This window comes from Amia ocellicauda, chromosome 2, assembly GCF_036373705.1.
Source record: "Amia ocellicauda isolate fAmiCal2 chromosome 2, fAmiCal2.hap1, whole genome shotgun sequence".
Classification (NCBI taxonomy): Eukaryota; Metazoa; Chordata; class Actinopteri; order Amiiformes; family Amiidae; genus Amia; species Amia ocellicauda.
The window spans coordinates 36832052-36854691 of record NC_089851.1 but is presented as its reverse complement, the minus strand read 5'-3'; the positions used below and the strand labels follow the sequence as shown (position 1 = coordinate 36854691).

Here is a 22640-nt window from a genome sequence, read left to right as displayed (position 1 = left end):
CTAGGACGTAAACAAATGGACTTTATGTAGGGCGACCCAAATGCTATTTAATTCAGATACGAGCACAAAATATCAACAGACAGTTACAAGTAATGCATCATTTTTGCACTGTGGGAGTTGCATTTGTAATATTTTAAATATTGAGCTTCAAACTTTGAATAAGTGGAAAAAGAAAAGCCATGAGTTCTTCATAAATATGAGGAACCTGAGCTAAATTATAATTTGATAGCAAAGTGTTAAAACTATCTTAATATATTTGGTTTTACTTGAAAATCATGAAACGTGTATTCAAATTAAATTGGACAAATACTTGCAAGAGGCAAATAGTGAACAAATTTGATTTAGTAATTATGGTTGAATGAAAACTATTGAGCCACACAAAATATTGAAATATAAAGCAAGTCAGATGTTTGTGTGCACTAAGCTTTAAAAAGTCAGAAAACAACTTGATGTGTTTTTGAAAAGAGCACAGGTGTCCTCAACTTGCCATTAAAGAAATGCTAAAGAAACATTTTAATTGAAAGATCTTTGAAAAGAAAAAAAAGAATATAAGATATGTGTCCTGAGACAACCTATAAACACCAAAAAGAGTCATACAAAAGCAGCAATACATTATGTTCACGAAGATGAATAAATCTAGCTAGCAGGGGTGCTTTTCTAGATCTTGTAATGGTACAGTGGAGTGGTGTTGACTTTGAAAGTAAACACACACTATTCAAAAGGTTGTAATTTAATTAGGATCCAATGTACAATGCAGGAGCAATCCTACCCCATTAATTGCAGGACCCACAAATAAGTATTGTCATATTGCCATGCTGTCATCGTCCATGTGGCCGCACATGAACCACACACTTTACAGAGTTTTAGATTTGCACTGAACCAAAATGAAATCAATAAACCCATATCACATTATAGAGATGCATTTCAGCACTAACACAGCCAATGACTCCTAAAGCAAAATCCACTTTGTCCTTGAAGCGTACCTATTCGTCGCTCGATACCTGACTTTTTCCCAGGTTACGCTGATCACGACCAGACAACCTCTGCTTCTGTTATATAGCTTCTCAATACGCACATGCCTCTCTCAAGGAATGGACCTAGCTAGCATATGGGTTAATTTTATTCATGGGCAGATCTATCTTGAAATCTCTGCTGCTTTTTAAACCGGAGTAGAGATCGGATGTCCAGAACCTTTCTAACTCTTAAATCAATTACAAGTCACAGTTCTGAACCATAAATAAATAAATAAACCCCTTCTCACTAGAACTGTTGTTTCACAGTCCAGTAGTTCACTTGGCAGGTTGTCTGACACCTTGGTGTTTCTCATGTCTCCTTCGAGTCTTAGGTCTAACTCCAGTAGCTGATGCCTTCACTCTAGTTCCTACAATGGCCTTCTTGCATACTGATTACTGTAATGCTCTTTTGGCAAGCTTTCCTGCTTGACCAATGACGATATGTTGCAATTGGCTCATAATGCTGTTGTGAGACGTATTGAGTGATGAATCAGAATATCATTTATGCCTTTGTCCAGTTATTTACTGATTTTGTTTCCACTATAAAATGCCTTTGCTATTTATAGTGTCTATGTGGGGGGTGTTATTCTGTGGGATGTATCAGTGCTGCCAAAATCAAATAGGCCTAAGTGTTATAATAAGATATTCTGTGTAAATGTTTATGGTATTGGCTTTTTCCTTGAATTCTCTGCTCTCGCATTAAGTGGTACACCTCTAGTATGCTTAAAAGTTACTTTTCACAAAACTAGCAGTTGAAAAACCCACAAAGGTCTCAATGTGGGTCAGTAACTAACTCGATTTCATTACTGGAGCAGAGACTAAAGAAAAAAATGATGCTTAAATGAAACCATAGAAAGAGTGACATATACAAACTTGTTCTGCTCTTTAGGTGAAGTTAATAAAAGCTGTAGGCAGTGACTGAATGCATTAAAACTTTATTTAGATATTGTTTTAAGAACTTGATATACTGCCCTAATAAAACTACTGTTGTTGTCGTAATTCCAGGAAATGGTCCATGTTTCTCAGCCTATAATTAAGACCTGCCTGCAGGCCAGACCCGGCAGTTTTCTCCGTGAGGAAACTCAAGGAGTCCCACATCACGGGGAACTGCCCGACTTGAGCTGTAAAATAGACATAATTTTATTGTACCCCTATATGTGGCCTTGATCTCCATTTAAACCAACTTGTCTGTGAGGTACAGAAGAAATTAAATCAAAACAATAGCTGTGGAAACCTCACTGAAGCGGTGGTCCATTCAAAGCGTTCATACTAAGGCACAGAATAGTTTTAGAGGTTTCTGATTTTCATAGCAATCACTGAAATTTAGAAGCTCTCCTCATATATGATGCTATGTAATGCCATTTTGAGCATATTGTTAGCCCTCTGTTTCAGGAAATATGTTTCTACGGGTAATGCTGGGGGCATAAGAACATTCAATTTGTTCTCAATGACTTTCCAGCAGCACTTCTCTGCTTTGGTGTATTAAAAAGGCATTGCACATTTTTCAACATGCTGAGGAAAGCCAAGAATAGATTATATGACTACATATGCATCAATGCATAAAAAGCAATTTTACCCTACCAAGCATAGTCCATTTCTTATATCCCACTCTTTTCAAGAGCGACAGAAATGGCCACATAATGCATTCTGTCTCCGAAAACCAGGATTTTGTTTGAAATGATCAAATTGGGGCGATCTCATCTTTCTGAACGACGTGGCATCAATTTCTAATTATATACGGTACTAATTAATGCCCTCTTTTGATATGATGAACAGCAGGAGAGAACAGGCCCAGTACTGAATTCCAGAGTGACGGCTAAATCGGTCACAATGTTGCCCTGAGAGAATAAATTGGTGTACTCTCCTTTCATCCATCCTCAATAATCTCCTGAGTTTGGCTACAGCTGTCACTGCTCTGAAGGCAGGCTGAGGGGAGATTTCTGCAGCAGTGGTGCCGAGTTACCAGATGCTCTTAAACCACTGACAGGGAATGACATGGAACCGATCCACGTTTTCATCCCAATTTCCTTCCTCCTTTAGGCCCATTATATAAGGAAACGTGTATTATCTACTATTAGACCATTTGTTAATATCACATCTTTTAGGTAATCAATATGTACAGTAGGTAATGTAAAGAGAAATCCAGTACATTAAAGCATAAATGTACATTGTAAGTGGAAACGGATCAGTTTTCACAAACAATACTCTATATATTAACTCATCAATGTATACTAACAAAAAGAAGAAGAAAAAATCAGGGTTGTAACAGAGGACCTATAAAAATAGAACCTTTAAAATAACCATTCTTAGGCGTAATGTGCTATAATTATTCCCTTTTTTGGTGGAAAAGATTAATCTAAAACATGCTATTCTCGCTGTAAGGAGACGAAATGGAGGAAAGCTTGACGTAGACTAAAACAACTAAAGAACGAGAACGTGTAAGAACAATGTTATTTTCACAAGGGATTGGATAATTAAATAAAGACGACGAGGCCAGTCCTGTCATCTGTGAAGGAATGATCAGTTAAATTTAAACTTTAGGAGCTAACCAGACTTTCTTTGCTTGGATATTCTTGTTTGGGATGGTGGTAGTATTCTACATCACTTTTCACATTAAACCGCACTCACAATACACAGAACAATACATTGCTTTATTTGAGAATCATTTGCTAACATCTATTATTCGAATGAAACTGCCCTTTTATACAGTCTCTTCTGATTGGCAACTGGTGACAAAAAATATGAAAACAAAATCAAGCATCGTTCAGAAACTAGGAGCCAAGTTCTCTGTAATTAAACCTTTCATACACTTGGAAGATTGAATGGTTATTTTAAAGCTACTTGTGTTTTCTTCCTCAAAAACATCTCTCTAAAAATATGTTGCTTAATAGTACTTTTCTTAGTACATTACTCATCTGAACATTCATCACAAAAGTTGCTTTATTCCAACACTGAACAAAGTACTCTCTTTCTGATGAGATAACAAATGTACCTTGTTACTCTGTAATTTTGCTTGACTGTAATGGATTCATGTTTACGTTACCTACTGTATATTTTTGACTAAAATATGTGATAACACATTTTGTGTTTCCTGGAAATTATATCAGTGGCACAATTGACTGGTGGTTTCAATTTGTATTTATTAATGATTGTAAGCAATGTGGTGTGTAGAGTGTCTTAGTGAAGTTGGTTTCCTTTGTGTAATAAGCACAGTATCTATAATCGCAGTGCCTATAACTTTGAAAACAACAGGACAAAGGGGCAAAACTAAAACAAAGTTGGACTTGGAAAAAAATCTTGCAAGCTCCTCCCTGAGTCTTGTGAAAAGTTTTTGGAAATGAGACTCCACCATCAAATTCCTTTAATCCCAGTAGCAAAGGCAGCTTTGAAGAGAGAATAAATGGAAAAAAAAAACAGAATGCAGAGTAAAGATATATTTAAAAATCCAAATTCCAGTGCATGCTCTTGCCCCAGACCCTGAAATGAAAGAATCGGGAGCTATTTTCCAGTGCTTTTGTCCCTTGAGACTTTGAACCAGCACTTGTCTGACATCGACTAGAGCAGGAGTGTGATGCTAGCATCTGCGTAAGAGGACGGACCACTGAGCATGCCTACGACATCCTTTGAGAGACGCCGCTGAACTTTGGACTCGCAGATATCACTGGGCAGAGGCACGCAGAATACATTCACTAGGAAACGGCGTGACGGGGGAGTGGGTCTGGGTCCCCGTCGTCTTGCAGCGCTCGGTGAACGCTTGGCAAAGAACAGTGGCGGAGGAGTCGCATCCAGGAGGGAGAGTGGTTGAGAAACGGACTAAGTGGAGTTAGATGCCTGCCTCTCAGCTTTGTATCCAGGAAGCACAGTTGATCTTTTCTTTTTTTCCTCCTCCTTTCCTCCCCCTGTGAGGGATGGCAGTGCAGTGGCTCGCTTTGCATCACAAGGTGCTAGAGTAGCAGGCAGCGAGGTATGCGAGAGAGAGAGAGAGAGGGGAAGCGGGCAGAAGCACAGGCAGTGGCTGCTGGGGAGCGTGTGCTCGGGAGTCTGCTGCAGGAGCCCAGATTATGCGCTTGCTTGGTGTGTGCACATGTCGAGGGGGGAAGAGCGGCGGCAGCAGCAGCAGGAGCAGAGGTTGTGGACACTGAGTGATTGGTCTGGCTAATGAAGGCCACCTGGATCAGGCTTCTGAAAAGAGCCAAAGGCGGTCGTTTGAAGAATTCGGACATCTGTGTAAGCAGCTGATTGTATTGTCCTTTCTGTGTGTGTGTGTGTGGGTGTGTGTGTGTGGCAGAGTTGTATTTGATTCTGCAAAATGGAAAGCACAGCCTGTATTGCATGCTTGGCAAAGTAAAGATGAGGGATCGATGTTGGTCTGGTCCTATTCTCGATCACATTCAGATCAGGCTGTTGCCGTAATGACTCGATTTCATTTTTACTGCACAGGATGATTTGAAATTTGAAATAAAAGGTATCTCATAGAGCACTGGGGTCTAATAGCATCATAAAGGTATTGGGGGTGGGGGTGTGTGAGGGGGGGGATAACTGCTTATTACGTAGCAGGTGCTGCTGTGCAAGGTAGGTGGTGGCAAGCCATCTTAGGTATGAAATGGTTAGATAACGTATGATTAAGCCAACAGAGAGGGTTATTTTTAACGCCATGGAGATATGAGTGTGGAAAATGATTCACTTGACATAATCTTCAGCAGAGGAAAGCACTGTGTGAATTATCTTTCACTTTTTTGACACACTTGTACCTCCGATCTGGGTTTCTTTTTTGTTTCCTGTTTGAAAAAGCAGGGCAGTGGTTGAATTTAAAATTGTCAGGGAGGTAATGACGAACAGCAGATGGACTGTACTGACCTATTACTTGACATCAATGTGAAAAATGCCATTTACTCTGGCTGGTTCCTGACAAACGCACGCTCACAGATTGTGTTTGAGCCCGGTGTGTGTGTGTCTGTCACAGCATGTTCGTCACTGTGTGAAAAGGGGCCTCACTACTTCTTGTCTGTTTCCCTCCCCTCCGTCTTCCCCCCAGGGTTCAGCGGACTCCTACACAAGCCGTCCATCTGACTCGGATGTGTCTTTGGAGGAGGACAGGGAGGCTGTACGGAGAGAGGCAGAGCGTCAGGCCCAGGCACAGCTTGAGAAAGCCAAGGTATGACCTGCAGGTGGCCCCCAGGGGCCAGAAAGAACCAATTTGCCAACTAGTGATGGTTTGAGTTCTGTCTGTTCTGTATGTAGCAAAACCTAAACATCCTAATCCTAATCCTAAATTAACTTTCTAAATTAAGAAAAAAAAAAAGATTTACAAATTTATAATCCACAATAAAGTTTATTTTTTAATTTACAGATTTAGTTTTTGTGTTGGATTACAATTGGTTTTAAATATTTATTTAATGTGGTCATACTAACTATGATTTTGTGACCAAGAGTGCAGTGTCCACCTTATACATTCAGCCTTTTTTGAAGAGTCTTTACCTTCTTTGGTTTGGTGCAAAACAATACATGTCACGGTCTTCTGTATACGGCATATTTAATCCATGCACACTCAAGTCTCGGTATACTAGATTATTTTCTCCCTTATGCTTTGTCTTTTGCAGTTAGACCATTAAAAAAAATGAAAATAAAACAATCAAGCGCCTCAACTTTCAACAAATTATTACTCTCTAGACAATAATATGATGTTTGTCTTTTTTTCCTCATCATCAGTTAGAGGCTACCTGCAAAAGACAAGGATATGCAAGGAACAAAGCTGCCCAGAATACAGTGCCTTGTACTCAATAGGCACGTAATGTAGCAGCAACAGAAATGGGCACTAGGTTGACTTCTGTATTAGACTCTGAACTCTGTGACCCTCTCTTATATACAAAAATCCTCTTTAGGGGTATTTTAAATATTTTTTTGTGAGGGGGACTGAAAAGAAGGTAGGAAAAAGATGCATTCAATTATAAATCGAGAATTCAAAAGTAAAGGACACTGGCACCAAACGACAAGCATTCCTTTGCTAAGAGAATGGGATGTCAGATCATTTCCCACCAGGAATGTTACGCTGAGTGGATTGTCACAGACTTTCTCTGCTAGTCAGTGTAATGTCAATTTAAAGGTGTCTTATTCTCTCAGCTATCGCTTTCTCTTCCTCTTTTCATTTCTTTTCTTTTTTAAATGGATGACAGTCCAGATTTGTTCAAAGCGGATTTTGGGGGGACACTTTACAGTATGATCCTAGTGCTCATCGCTAGTGCTGCACAGCTGGTCGGGGAGAGAGAGTGCTAGAGAGAGGTTGCTATGGGAATGAGATACTGGGAAGGCAGCATGGCCAGATGTTATGTAATATTCATGACCTCAAGCACAGCTGCCATAACAGTTTACCGGGATAGAGCTAGTAGACCTTGACTCCTTAAATTGGATTTCCGCACAACAAAACAGTGTTCCTACCTCAGTTGGCAGAGTAGGAGACTTAATTTCTCCCATCATTTACTGGAGGGGCTCAGCGAAGGGACATAGCGAGAAAGTGGGGGGGACCCAGTTACATTCAGATCTGTGTGTTTATCAATTTCCAAACGAATATGATTGCAAAATGATGATAAAGAGATGATTCACTCAAGAAAGCGTGAGGGTAACTTGCCATGATAATTGTGTTTTTGATAGGTTTATTTTTATTCACACAAGGAATAGTCATTTCAACATATAACTGCCACTAGCTGATTTTCAACAGGATCCTTTCCTGTTGTGAGAAGCCTAAGTTCAAATGGGAATGCAATGTAACCAAAAGCAATATTAAACATCAAGAAGCGGAAAAGATTTGGACCATTCCTTCCCGTCAGGAAAACTAAGGTGCAAATACACAATCTACCAGAATTAAAGATTCCTATATTAATATTCAGCTTACTTTTACAGTAATGGCTAGTCTGCCAAAAAGTAGTCTCTTCTAAATTTGCTAACATTTTGCATTTCAAATCATTACAGCACTCCACAATTGTAGTAATATTGGTATTCATTTTAAATAGTAAACAAATATGTGGTTTGTTTGTGTGCTGTCATTTTTCTTTACATGTGGTGAAACGCGATCCTAACAGCTGCTTTCGCTTTGCTGTATTTTAGTTAAAGGAAGTCACATGTCACTTTTAACATGAAATCCCCAATTTATGTCTACTCCACATCTAAGGGGAGACCTTTACTGCTGGCAAGGTAACAATAAACTGTAAATTTGTAAATATACAAATATGTTAATATGGCCCAAAACCTATATATGCATTAGGACAGTGGCTAACTATGTCAAAATGTGTTACTACAAACTCAAGTTGGATAATGGTACACATTCTGTTATGGTATATCAATCAATCAATCCATTTTCATTTTGTATAGCACCCTTCGCAGAGTAGCGGCAGAGCGCTGTACAGCTTGATAAACCAACAACAAAAATAATCAAATAAATAAACCATAAACAATGAATAAAATAAACTAATGCAATATGTGAACCTAATCTTTGGATATTAAGTTGGCTACACTTATTTGACACCTTATTAAGGGTTTTCATAGTCAAGAACAAGGTCTGAATCAAGTACATCCAAATTCGTTAAATACATCCCCTGGTGTTCATTTAAACCTGCCTTTCAAAGTAACAGGATCGTAAGGGGCCGTCAGTGTGAAAAGCCAGTATAAACCTGGGGTTAAAGGCCTGTTTCTCATGTTAACAGTATGTCGTGTAGTATAAGCTTTGCACCTTCAGGGTAAAATTGAAAGCAAACAAACAAGACAGGGCTAAAGATGAGGAATTAGGTTTAGCCTGAAGTGAATCCCTAGCTGCTTTACATCTGATTCACCGGAAGCTGAACTGGGTGTGCTGTGGTACAAGCTGCTATCATTGTTGTATATTATTAAATGATGGAGGTTTGGCAGCAAAGGTTGCACTCAGTCACTAATTAAAAAGATTAGTATATTGGAGATAACCTAACATGGATTAGCCCCACTATTATACATTATAAATAGGAGCTGTAAAAATAGCCTTATCTCTGGAGAGAGGTTGATTTTGCGAGGCATAGAGCTGTTTTGACTAGACTGGTTTGTGAGTAATCATTTTAAAATCCCCTTGTTAGTGATTTGCCGAAACACTGTGTATTATTAATCTGTACTGGGAATTTGGTTTGTTTCAGGCGATGCAGATGATATATTGTCAAGATATGTTCTCCTGTGTGTGTTCAAATATTTCCCTAGAATATAATATAGGAGAACATTTTATTTAAAATACAAATTTAATTAATAGAATTTGTCCTCAATAAAACACTGAATAATAATAAAAAAGACTGACAAGATTTTGAATTTTTCGTTTTAATTATCACCTGAATTCTGTAATTCACCTTTTTTTATTAAATTCAAATTATAGTGGTACTGGGTTGTACTTTCAAGTTTTAAAGAACAATAATACTAAATTCAGCATTTAAATGACTCTATGAACATTGTGTTATCCTGACTGACGGTTCTTTTTAAGATTGTGTGTGTTCTAAAAAATAAACCTTAATTAATTAGTTTAGCCTTGAAAATCTTCCATTTTTTAGAATATTAGAGTATCTGTGAAACACAAAATCATGTGCAGCAGAGGCTGGTGCTCTGCTAGGGTGATCATGTGATCTAGATTTGAGTTCCGTTCTCAGTTATTTTCGGTTTTATATAAACATCATTTTTGGATGCCCAGTATTTCCCCTTTTTTTTCATATTTTGCTTTTGAAATTCAACCCACCTCACTGCTGACCCCCAAGTCAGTTTCAAAAAGAGCTTGTAGGTGGCAGCTAAATACATACAAATACCAATACAAATATCTCCCCTTTCAACCATCTGAATAGCTGGGCACTGTGTGATCAAAAATGAATGATTCTGTCTTGATATTTGTTTGCCAGAAAGTAGAAAGGAACCATCTGAGATCTGTTTGGCGCTAGAAGGCTGCTAAGTGCTGGAAAGGCTTTATGCAGCTGGGCTCTGGGGGAGCAGCGGCTGCACATGTGCCCACTTCTAGACATGTGCCTGCTGGGCAGATCGTTTCCTTTTTCAATGCCACCCACAATCATTGAAGATTAAATGTCAACGTGAGTACAGCAGGAGCTCAGTACACTTTTGCAGCTAGTGGACAGAAGATTCCCCAGCCCATCGTTTTTTTCACCCTTGCCATCCAAACAACTTTTAGGTTAAAATCCTAAGGGCTACACTGAGTGTCAGTCAGGGGATCCTCTGGTCAATTGGCAATGGGGGGCTGGGTGGAGCAAATGGGGTGTGGGGCGAGAGCAAGGGCACTTTTATTATAGGTTCATTTTTTGCGTACTTTTTTCTGAACAGTTTTTGACCCGATTATAACTGCGGGAAACTCTAATTCTGCACTCGAGTTACAGCCATAAGCTATTCAGAGCTACATCCACCGTTGCCATCCTCATGCCATTTACTTTCATTACTCCTTTAAGAAGTGCTCTACATGCTGTTTGGCGTGCAGTGCTTTTCATAAATAAGCGATTCGAGCCGGAGCACCAGTCATAGTTCATCAAGAAAAGAAAAGCCTAATTAAGCAATAAAATCCAGGAGGAACTGGAACTGCTGCTGCCAAAATTCATTCACTGGGCAATTCTATGAAGTCGTACTCACTTCACAGATGTCTCCTCTGCATAAATGTGCTGTATGAGAACAACAGATTGAGTGGCTTTGACCCATAAGTGTGATTTGAATTTAATTGATCATGAGTCTTATTTATTTGTCATCTTTGTAAAGCTGACCTATTTGGCGTAACTGTATAGAAAGACTGGTGACATCAGAAAGTGACATTGCGGTTGGCTAGAATAATAATAGGAGAGCAAAACGATGTTCAGCCAGAATTACATAAACACTGTAAAACCAGGCATCAGAAACACTCATCCCACTAACGTGACCACCCTGAAGGAAAGGTTTATGCAGCCCAAAATACGAACCAGACCTACAAAGTGGTGTTTTGTATTTTAACTCAAGTATAAAGCGGTCAGAAGGTTATAAAACAAGTGATATCTATCTTATCTCCCCAAGAGAGCAAGCCGCTTATTGTTCACTATTCCCAATGCTGCACTTGTGATTTATTATTAATTGACGAGATAAACATGTACTGTTTCAATAATGGCAAGCAACAGAACATAAATATGACAGATGGATACTTGGCCATAAAGAAGCTGTTATCAGCTTTTAGTCATTATTTTGATTGTGGGTACTCAATTGTGCAACAGTAATGCCAGATTTAGATGTAAATGCGTTTCCATTGGAAAGTAACTTTTAAATTGTGTTACTTTCAAAATCAATAAGTGGTATCCCCTTTTGGTGGGAACCAGAACCCTGTTTTTTACATAGATATTTTGAAAAATGAATATATATATTGAGTCATGGGGAGAAATAAAAATATATGTAATGTCTACTACAATACAAAATCATCTGTAGTTATGTGTCTGACTTTTTCAACAAGCACAGGTTCTACCAGTGAGGACTGCATATTAGTCTGCAGTCTCTCCTCTCTAGGGTCAATATCACACCCCATACCTATAGTTATATAAGCCAGGCTAACATACTAAGGCTTTTAACAAGTTTACTGCAGTCTCCCACCATTGAGAGTTCATAATATCCACTCTGGCTAAAATGCTTTGACAAGGTTATTATAAAATACTGTGCATGCTGAAAAATGGTGCCTTGGTATTCGAATTAAGAATAAGTCTGTGTAGACAGCTTCCTGCTTGAAAATAAAATGCAGTGGCTGATCATTTAACCTTTGTCCGGCAAAGCTATCCAAGCTGTCAACTCTTTTAAACGCTTCAGAGTAACATTTTGCGTTGAGTTGTCATTTGAAGAGTCTTTTCCTCTGATAGCAGCGAACTAGGTGGATTGAAATGCTCACCTCTAATCTCCCCACATTATAGATCAGGTGGAAGCTGGTATAGTGGGTTATCTTCAGTGACTGGATGCACAGACCAGTCAAGACCTGTTTATCGGCAATCTTGGTGTCTGCTTGTAGGGACCGCATGTATACTCTGTCATGTCAGCTGTTGTGCTGTGATAGCAGTGAAATCCCATTGAAACATTCTAATTAAATTAGTTACCTTCACTTAAAGGGGAACAAGTGCAGGCCCTAAAATGATTGGTTTATATGGACTCATGTTTTAGTAGGAGTGTATATGTAAATAATCAATATATCACTTTAGGCTCATAACACATTTCTATGGGTCTTCTTTATTTGTTTGCCGTTATTAATACAATAAGGTCGCTGTGTATCTCCTGTTAATTATTCATTGATTATAATTATTTCCATAGAAAAAAAAGTGAAAACTAGTAAAAAAAAAAAAAAAAAAAAAGCTCCCTTTCAGATTTTATATGTCCCTTGCGAACCACTTTAATTGTAAGGGCATTGACTGACTTATCGATAAATGTATCCTGTGATTCTGTGATATTCTCAAGTTGTACTCAAAAGTTGTATTAAGTCTCTAGAAGCCTGCATTCATACAGGAAATGATTGCTTGTTTTCTTTTTCTCCAATTAACTTTTCCTTGAGGGGATTTAGTTTGGCTTTTTTTTTTTTAGCAACACTTTTGCACACAGGATGACATTTAACAAAACACGCATGACTTGCTACTTGATGCGTATTTTAAAGCAGACTTAACACACTACAGACAAAGCAATCTGATCTACGAGAGGACATGCTGATGACATATACGGGCAGCATGCCAGAAACATCGAATTAAGATTACTGCAATATAGAACATTTTATGTAATTCTTAAACCGTTTTTCTCAAATGTTTATTTAGTACCTTGTCCTCATTTCTTTTTCTCCCCATGACTCATTTTTAAATATTTGCCCCTAAATCCTTTTTCCAGAACATATACACTCACCTAAAGGATTATTAGGAACACCATACTAATACTGTGTTTGACCCCCTTTCGCCTTCAGAACTGCCTTAATTCTACGTGGCATTGATTCAACAAGGTGCTGAAAGCATTCTTTAGAAATGTTGGCCCATATTGATAGGATAGCATCTTGCAGTTGATGGAGATTTGTGGGATGCACATCCAGGGCACGAAGCTCCCGTTCCACCACATCCCAAAGATGCTCTATTGGGTTGAGATCTGGTGACTGTGGGGGCCAGTTTAGTACAGTGAACTCATTGTCATGTTCAAGAAACCAATTTGAAATGATTCGACCTTTGTGACATGGTGCATTATCCTGCTGGAAGTAGCCATCAGAGGATGGGTACATGGTGGTCATAAAGGGATGGACATGGTCAGAAACAATGCTCAGGTAGGCCGTGGCATTTAAACGATGCCCAACTGGCACTAAGGGGCCTAAAGTGTGCCAAGAAAACATCCCCCACACCATTACACCACCACCACCAGCCTGCACAGTGGTAACAAGGCATGATGGATCCATGTTCTCATTCTGTTTACGCCAAATTCTGACTCTACCATCTGAATGTCTCAACAGAAATCGAGACTCATCAGACCAGGCAACATTTTTCCAGTCTTCAACTGTCCAATTTTGGTGAGCTTGTGCAAATTGTAGCCTCTTTGTCCTATTTGTAGTGGAGATGAGTGGTACCCGGTGGGGTCTTCTGCTGTTGTAGCCCATCCGCCTCAAGGTTGTACGTGTTGTGACTTCACAAATGCTTTGCTGCATACCTCGGTTGTAACGAGTGGTTATTTCAGTCAAAGTTGCTCTTCTATCAGCTTGAATCAGTCGGCCCATTCTCCTCTGACCTCTAGCATCAACAAGGCATTTTCGCCCACAGGACTGCCGCATACTGGATGTTTTTCCCTTTTCACACCATTCTTTGTAAACCCTAGAAATGGTTGTGCGTGAAAATCCCAGTAACTGAGCAGATTGTGAAATACTCAGACCGGCCCGTCTGGCACCAACAACCATGCCACGCTCAAAATTGCTTAAATCACCTTTCTTTCCCATTCAGACATTCAGTTTGGAGTTCAGGAGATTGTCTTGACCAGGACCACACCCCTAAATGCATTGAAGCAACTGCCATGTGATTGGTTGGTTAGATAATTGCATTAATGAGAAATTGAACAGGTGTTCCTAATAATCCTTTAGGTGAGTGTAATGCATTGCAACAACACAGTGTGTTTAAAGTGCCTGCAAGTGCAAGAGACAGGATCTTTTTCATTGCTGACAATAGGAATAAATGCACGCTGTTAGGCTTTAAGCTCTTCCCATTTTTCTGTCTTTCAGTTACAGTTCCACCAGCATTGATCCACACAGAGAAAAACACTCCAGGGATTTCCAGAAGAGTACAGCTAAAGCTGATTGAATGCAAACTATACCTCAGGCAAATACTTCCCGGGGGGAGTTTCACAAATAGTCAGCAGTAAAGCTGGCAAAGACGTTTTTTACTGCAAGTGAAGGCAATTTGAGCTCTATTTTCTCCTTTATGAAATCCCACATGGCCTCGGAGAGATTTTTGGGGTGTGAAATGGGCATTAATTATTCATCTTACACCTACTACTGTCTTTCTTCATCAGTGCGACAGTTTGGAAAACAAACTGTTATTCTCAATCTAGGTGTGCTAATGAAGTGACAAAGTCAAATGTGTCTGTGCAGGTACATGTATTATCTTTATATGGCCACTCAGTTCTGGAATGCAATTTTTAGACAGGGAGTCATGAAGTGGTTGGTTTTAAAAATAAATTAACTTCAGAGGTTTACATCAATATACACCTAGATTTGGCAATATTTTCACAATTCTTCTTTACAAAACTGTGTAGTTTTGGGTGTGTGCTTTGGGTCGTTTTCCTGCTGAAAGGTGAACTTCTGTCCCAGTTTCAGCTCTCTTGCAGAGGGCAGCAGGTTCTTCTCAAGGGGACTTTTCTATACTTTACTCCATTTTCCCTCTGTCCTGACCCAGTGCCCCAGTCCCTGCCGATGAGACTCATCCTCATAACATGATGCTCCCACCACCATGCTTCATAGTAGAGATTGGGAGATAGTTTTTTGGGTAATGCACTGTGTTGAGTTTGCTCCAAACATAACCCTTTACATTTATGCCAAAAGTTCAATTTTAGTTTTGTCAGACCGCAAAACTTCTTGCCACGTGGCTACAGAATCTCCTGAGTGTTTGCTTCTGCTTTCTTGAGTAATGGCTTCCTTCTTGACACCCTACCATACAAGCCAGATATGTAGAGTGCTAGGGATTGCACATGCACCAGTCTTGGCCATAAAAGCCTGCATCTCTCACAGCGTTGCCATTGGCCTCTTGGTAGCCTCTCTGATCAGTCTCCTTCTTTGAAATCTCCTTGGTGCTCATGGTTGAGTCTTTGCTTTGAAATGCACTACGCAGCAGAGGGCACCTACAGCAACTGCTGAATTTATCATGAAACCATGTGATTCAATACAATTTCCTATAGGCACCTTTTAGTGTGTCAAAATTCAGCTAAATGTACTGAAATAATTACTTGGCTTTCTGACACACATTTTAGTATGCTTAGAGTATGTTAAGTCAAGTTTGAAATCTTTGGAGCCAGACTGATCGTTGAAAGCTTTGTGACCATTGTGGGAATTGTTCAGACTTGTGTTAAACTTATATCTTGGGTGTAGTTCTGGGACTGAGATGGTTTTGTAAGCCCCATTTGCCAATGTAAGCATTGAACTAGACAGATTATGGGATGTCAGTCTGTCTTCAGTAACATGGTGCATTTGACCATGGGACTTGGAAGGGTATTCACAAAATCATGGGTGTGTTCACAGTATGCAGAAATTGCTGAATCACAAAATACATGTTATAGTTGTTAGTGGTGTTACAATCTTATGTTCAGTTTGCCTAATTATCTAATCAAGAGTTGTCTCAAAGAATTTGTTAAGGTTCATAGTCGGGGCCACAGACAAACATGAGATGAAACCTTTTTCTTCCCCTCTTGTTAATCAATCCTTGGTTTTATATTATAAATTACATATGAGAAACCAGACAATCACAGAGCAGCATTTCCACACATTCCTATTCCTCTTATCTTGTGTTTAAATGTCATCCAGTGCAGAGAATTATCAGGATTTACAAATTCTTCAGGTACGAGTGACGTTTCAGTACATTTAAGGTGAGTGGTGCATTCACAGGAAAAGAAATTGGGCCACATTTGAGCGAGTTGAGATTTATTGAGATGTTAATTATTTCAATTCTCTTCTGTACTACTGCTTACATTAAAGATGGAACTGGTTTCTAAATTAATTCTAGGATGCTTCAGTAACTCGTATTACTAATTTTGCACATATAGGTAGGGTACACTAAGGCTTTGTCAGGATTAATACAGAAGCATACTTGCCCTATACAGTGTATGACTTTTGCCTTCAGAGGGAATATGGAAGAGTGTGCAGTGAATTAATTAGCTCATTACTTAAGAGATAACTGAATGGGGTGAGTCATAGCATTTAATTTGCCCTGGCAACATCCCTGAGAGCTGTTATTTTTACACACTTCACAATATTATGAAAATAGCAGCCAACTCCATTTTCATCCTTCAAGTCTAATGTTGCAACAACAACAACAAAAAATGCATAGTAAATGACAGGCACAAATGGTGACGTCCACTTAAGAAAAACAAGTGTGCCGCTGTGACGGGTATGATGATGGTTGTCCTTTACTCTCAGTGGAGCTAGCCTATAATTCATATTCCCGCTAATTCTGGCTGTGGGTTTTCACGTGCCTGAAGGAATGGTTTCCCCATCACAATGTCCCGTTTGACCTCAGGGCTGTTCTTTCATTGATTTCCTCGGGGGGCTCTTGCTCTTGCGCTTTCATGAATCATTTCCTTTACTACTTCTTCCTCTATCTAGCCCTGTGGACTTGCAGAAGATTGTGTAAAATTCTGCTTTTTACTTTCCTGTCTTTCTCCGTGACAGACTAAACCAGTTGCATTCGCCGTACGCACAAATGTCAACTACAGCGCTGCTCAGGACGATGAAGTCCCTGTCCCCGGCATGGCTATTTCTTTTGAAGCAAAAGATTTCCTTCATGTCAAAGAGGTGAGTAACAGCAGCCGATGGTTGGTAGGTGACTCATTAGTGTGCCTGTGTAGTGTAGAGACTAAAAGTGAACCTGCTGGCATAGATCCGGTTGAAAAATAGTCGCTGTGCGTTTGAGACGTCAAGATGTGAAGAATTCTAGACCACCAAGTGTTTACCTGGGACTGGTAATATTATGGTTTAAAATGCCAGTAAAAATCTCAGCGCAGAAACCTCAGTGGAGTTCCTCTGTCTAAAAAGATGTTACTTTGGAAAAAAATTGTAAATTAAAATCATTAAAAAAAAGCTTACATAGCCTTTTATTAGGGCCTGTCTTCTTCAACAGACATTTTGAAAGCATTTTATTTTTCTCTCCATTTATTTTTCTCTTCTTCCTGACCTTTAGAAATTTAATAATGACTGGTGGATAGGGCGGCTGGTAAAAGAAGGCTGTGAAATAGGTTTCATTCCAAGTCCGGTCAAGCTGGAGAACATGAGAATACAGCACGAACAACGGGCGAAGCAAGGGAAATTCTCCTCCAGGTATGAAAGCCTTGTGCTCGCCACAAACAACCGGCTGCACCAGTGCTTATACCACAGTCTTATTCATTCAAAAAGTGTGATTGGTTTCCATCACAGCATAGTACTCATAGTTTGGAAATTGCGTATGGGGGGTAATTATTCAAATCTTCCATCCATCGGCCATTTGCCAATTACATTCCTATACTCGATGGTAGTTTCTTGTTTGACAGAGGATTCTACATAATGCAAACCCTCTCTCAAATACACAGTTGTTTAATTTAGTTGTCAAAAGATTAAGGAAGAGCCTACACTGTTTATGGGGGAAAAGAGTTGAGAGAAACTGGACCACATTAAGTTAATTAGCCAGTAGTACCAACACTCCCTTTATTAGTTGAAATACCCTGTTGTTGAACAAAGCTCTCTATGGTTTGAGGCTCACATTTTTGTTACCATAGACCACAGTCTGAAACAAAAGGCCAGCACTGAACATTTTAATTTTATTTTCCTGACCAGCATCTGCGAACATTTCTCTTCACAGAAAGGTGAATAATAGGAAGGTTCGCAAAGATTTGTCACGTATAGATATTTACTTATATGGTATCTATTCTTACAATAATCAGATTATTTAATGTATTTTTATTTTATTTACTGTTTCTTTGTGTTTTTTACTGCAGTAAATCCGGAGGAAACTCATCTACCAGTTTAGGTGAAGTAGTTCCTAGCTCAAGGAAGTCTACTCCTCCTTCCTCTGGTACGTAGAACTGAGTGTTTTTCATTGCAGGTGAGAGAAGCGTAGTGCAAGTGTTTATGAATCCCTGCTATATGGCATCACTTTTTGGAAAACCAAAAGAGCTCTTTTAATGAGAAATGTCTTAAATGATTTTGTGAAATAGGAAAACGTATTGAAAATTCTCCTCAGTTATGCACCACTGATCTGCTGTTTTGTGTCAATAAGCAAATATAGTATTTTTTAAGTTAAGCATTTAATAATCCTCCTGTTCTTATAATCCTTATAATCTTTAAAGCTACAATAATAACTTAAAACCAGCGGTGTACCACCACGTCATGTTCAGTTTATGGCAAGTGACATATGGACGCACAAAGAATGATGAGTTGTCATCTGATTGCTGCAAGCCTGATTTAAATACAGGAATAGCCTCAAACTCTCAAGTGTGTCATGTTTTTTAAGCCTCTGCCCAGGTTACAGAATGTGGGCACCGGCCTGGAGTCCCCAGGTGCCTGGACACCTAGATAATTGGGCATTTTTTCTGGGAGTTGTGGCACTGAAGTCATTTCAATGTCAACTACAGAGTGATGAAAAAAGAGTAAAAAGAGATTATATACAAGATATAACTTGTTATTATAATAATAATAATAATAGTCAGTTATGATGATTACTAAAGAATATATCAGTTATTTAAGAAAATATTGCAGATCTTAATCCGTATAGGTTTGTGCAATTAAAAAGATACCGCTTAGTAAGTCTTAAAGTTGGGACACAATAAGATTTTGACATGCTGTATATTTTATTTACATACAGTGAGGGAAAAAAGTATTTGATCCCCTGCTGATTTTGTACGTTTGCCCACTGACAAAGAAATGATCAGTCTGTAATTTTAATGGTAGGTGTATTTTAACAGTGAGAGACAACAACAACAACAAAACATTTAAAAAAAGTTATAAATTGATTTGCATGTTAATGAGGGAAATAAGTATTTGATCCCCTATCAATCCGCAAGATTTCTGGCTCCCACTCTCTTAAAGGCAGTGCTCCTAATCTCAACTCGTTACCTGTATAAAAGACACCTGTCCACAGAAGCAATCAATCAATCAGATTCCAAACTCTCCACCATGGCCAAGACCAAAGAGCTGTCCAAGGAAACATTATGCTTTGGGGGTGTTTTTCTGCTGAGGGGACAGGACAACTGCACCGCATCAAAGGGACGATGGACGGGGCCATGTACCGTCAAATCTTGGGTGAGAACCTCCTTCCCTCAGCCAGGGCATTGAAAATGGGTCGTGGATGGGTATTTCAGCATGACAATGACCCAAAACACACAGCCAAGGCAACAAAGGAGTGGCTCAAGAAGAAGCACATTAAGGTCCTGGAGTGGCCTAGCCAGTCTCCAGACCTTAATCCCATAGAAAATCTGTGGAGGGAGCTGAAGGTTCGAGTTGCCAAACGTCAGCCTCGAAACCTTAATGACTTGGAGAGGATCTGCAAAGAGGAGTGGGACAAAATCCCTCCTGAGATGTGTGCAAACTGGTGGCCAACTACAAGAAACGTCTGACCTCTGTGATTGCCAACAAGGGTTTTGCCACCAAGTACTAAGTCGAAGGGGTCAAATACTTATTTCCCTCTTTAACATGCAAATCAATTTATAACTTTTTTGAAATGTGTTTTTCTGTATTTTTTTGTTGTTATTCTGTCTCTCACTGTTAAAATACACCTACCATTAAAATTATAGACTGATCATTTCTTTGTCAGTTGGCAAACGTACAAAATCAGCAGGGGATCAAATACTTTTTTCCCTCACTGTATCTTTGTGTAAATTTTCAAATAATATCCAATTTGGGGTTCCTTACCTTGTCCAAGAATAAGAAAGAATGCTGTTAATTTCTTGCTTCAACAATATATATTTCTCAAAAGACAAGATTATCAGATTATGATTATTATGATTATTATATGGTCTTAGGGTTACCCATTTACACTTCAGTTTCCTTATTTTTCAGATACTGCATCATTACTTTCTCACCTTCTAAGAATGATTGATTTGAATGATTTAAAATGCCTCTGCGCCATTAAAAGCAAATGTCTCGGCACCACTTTGGTTGAACACCTGATTTCTCTACCTGAAACTGAGTAATAATGCTTGATATTTTTGAGGGGATAGCTATGAGACCATTAAGGATCTCAGTGCCTTGCTTTAGTATTAATTGGACCTGGATGCTCTTCATAAAATAATGACTTTGATTTAACCTTCACTGTCAGCTTATATTTCAAAATCTAATGTGGATTTCCAGCCAAATGTACTTTGTCAATTTTTACATGATTTATCTATCTCTAATTTCTTTTTTTTTTACTTGTATTTTGCAGCATATACTGTAATTTCGATCATTTTGTTCATCTATTGATGTTGCTCTTTTCCTCATTGACGTTATCGCCTTTATAACTGTTGACCTATCTGTCTATATGTAGCTATTGATATAGATGCCACTGGTTTAGATCCAGAAGACAATGAGATTCCGGTCAACCATCGATCCCCTAAAGCCAGTCCAAACAGTGTCATGTCTCCCCTATCAAAAGAAAAAAGAATGCCTTTCTTTAAGAAGGTAAAGGTCATATCCAAGCTCCTCTCGTCCGTCGTCACTGCTTCCTCCTGTCACTCAACGTCACTCTCCTAGTCCTGTTTGCTCTCCTTGTCCTGCAACGACCCATTAACATGCATGCTTTGTTATTCTCTTTCTCTTCCGTCGTACTGTAGCTAAGCAGAAGCAGAAATCGGTAAGTGCGTATGTGTGGCAGAAGCTTGATGGTGTTAGTGAGGTTTTTTCCTTGGTTTTGTTTTTTTGCTTTTGTATTCTTAACATGGAACTCAACAATACCTTCACAGATATCTCAGAAAGACATGGTACTTCTGAACCATTGCAGCTTGTCAATTACACAAATATACTGATATTGTACAATTGTAACTACTTACAAATGTACAATTGTATCTATGTATTTAGATATAGTATACTTGTATTAAAAGTATACTGCAATTAGGTATTTGCTGTACAGTGTATATTTGTGGTCATTCTTTTAACCTAAGAGTAATCAAGTACAGCCAAATATTACTCATACTGCAAAATCCATGTTATGAAATAGCTTCTACATAACAGCTTATATAAACTGCATTGGTTTTATACTCAAATCCGCAGTATAAATTTAAAATCCCACAAGTGTCTTCTTGGCATAATTACAAAGACATCTGAAATTCTTTTTTTAAACCGCGCACTGTTCTTTCTACATCTTGATTCAAAAACATCACTCTTGACACTGGGTTCTGGGGGGAGGCTTCTGCCGAAATACTCGGCTTGTCTTCAATTTCGTCTTTTACATTTTTCAGAATTAATGCACTGATACCAATGCAGAAATGGCAACAGGGATGTTATGTACTTTCAGGTTGTTAAGATCATTTGGCATCACAATGGGACTCTGATCAGGCACCAGATGGAGCCAGTTTAATTAGTAGAACCTGTCTGCAACAATCAGCTTTATGGTTTTCATAAAGGAAATACAAAGTCCATATTTATACACAGACTATAAATATTTTTATAGTCTGCTATATTTTTCTAAATTATGCTATGGTGGTGCTTGCTTGGGAAATATTGCATGCTCTGAACTCTCACAGAAGTAACAGTTATGTTATCTTACTCTTATTTTAATACATATACACATACACACACACATATATACTTGAATTAAATCTGGGGTTGTAGATTGTTTTCCTGTGCCTTGTGTTTTGTTCCCCCTTCCACTTGTAACATATATGTGCTTGATGTTTCTTCTGTGTTTTGCTTTTACCAGAACCCCTTTACTTGCTGTGTTCTATATTTTATAACGAGTTATTGAGAATAACTTTTCTTTCTGAGTGAGCACTGTCTGTCCAATGAATGAGATGACAGCCCTTAGTAAGTCTTAGAGCTTGGATGCCATCGCGTTTTAGATATTTAAGTATTCTGCAATTTTATTGTGACTCTTTTATGACTTTATAATTTGTGCGGCATTCTTTATTGTATGGCTAAAAATATGATCTGTACCATTTAGCAATCTCAATAGTTTGGGTAGGGCAAATATTGTGATTGTGCATTTAGTTCTTCTAGTATCCTTACCTTGCAGTCTAGAAAGGAAACATATGTGCTGTATAAAAAAGTAAGGGGGGATATTTAATCTAAAATTTAGTTGTTTTTTTTGTCCCGATAAAGACAATTCAATGTTGAAGTCATGGCTTGGAATGATTGATGTACTCTTCCTCATTTAAAAATATTACGAAGAATATGCAATTCATACGTGTTCCATATGAAAGTCAAATATTAGTGTGTTGAGCGATAAGGTTAATTGTATAATTTGCCGCACT

General features: G+C 38.7%; 1 protein-coding gene across 7 annotated transcripts in view; it reads left to right on the top strand.

Moving 5' to 3' along the window:
- Nucleotides 1-22640, top strand: part of LOC136770378 (voltage-dependent L-type calcium channel subunit beta-2) — a 125722-nt gene that overhangs the window by 87923 nt on the left and 15159 nt on the right. For 4 of the 7 annotated variants that reach the window (XM_066723390.1, XM_066723392.1, XM_066723391.1 and 1 more), the window contains 5 exons: nucleotides 6049-6168; nucleotides 16897-17019; nucleotides 17405-17541; nucleotides 18195-18271; nucleotides 20720-20853. In XM_066723390.1, the coding sequence (XP_066579487.1) occupies nucleotides 6049-6168; nucleotides 16897-17019; nucleotides 17405-17541; nucleotides 18195-18271; nucleotides 20720-20853 (591 nt within the window). Of the gene's footprint in view, nucleotides 1-4507; nucleotides 5241-6048; nucleotides 6169-16896; nucleotides 17020-17404; nucleotides 17542-18194; nucleotides 18272-20719; nucleotides 20854-21005; nucleotides 21026-22640 lie in introns of those variants that run through there. The other 3 variants (XM_066723396.1, XM_066723393.1, XM_066723394.1) reach the window with 3 other exon arrangements.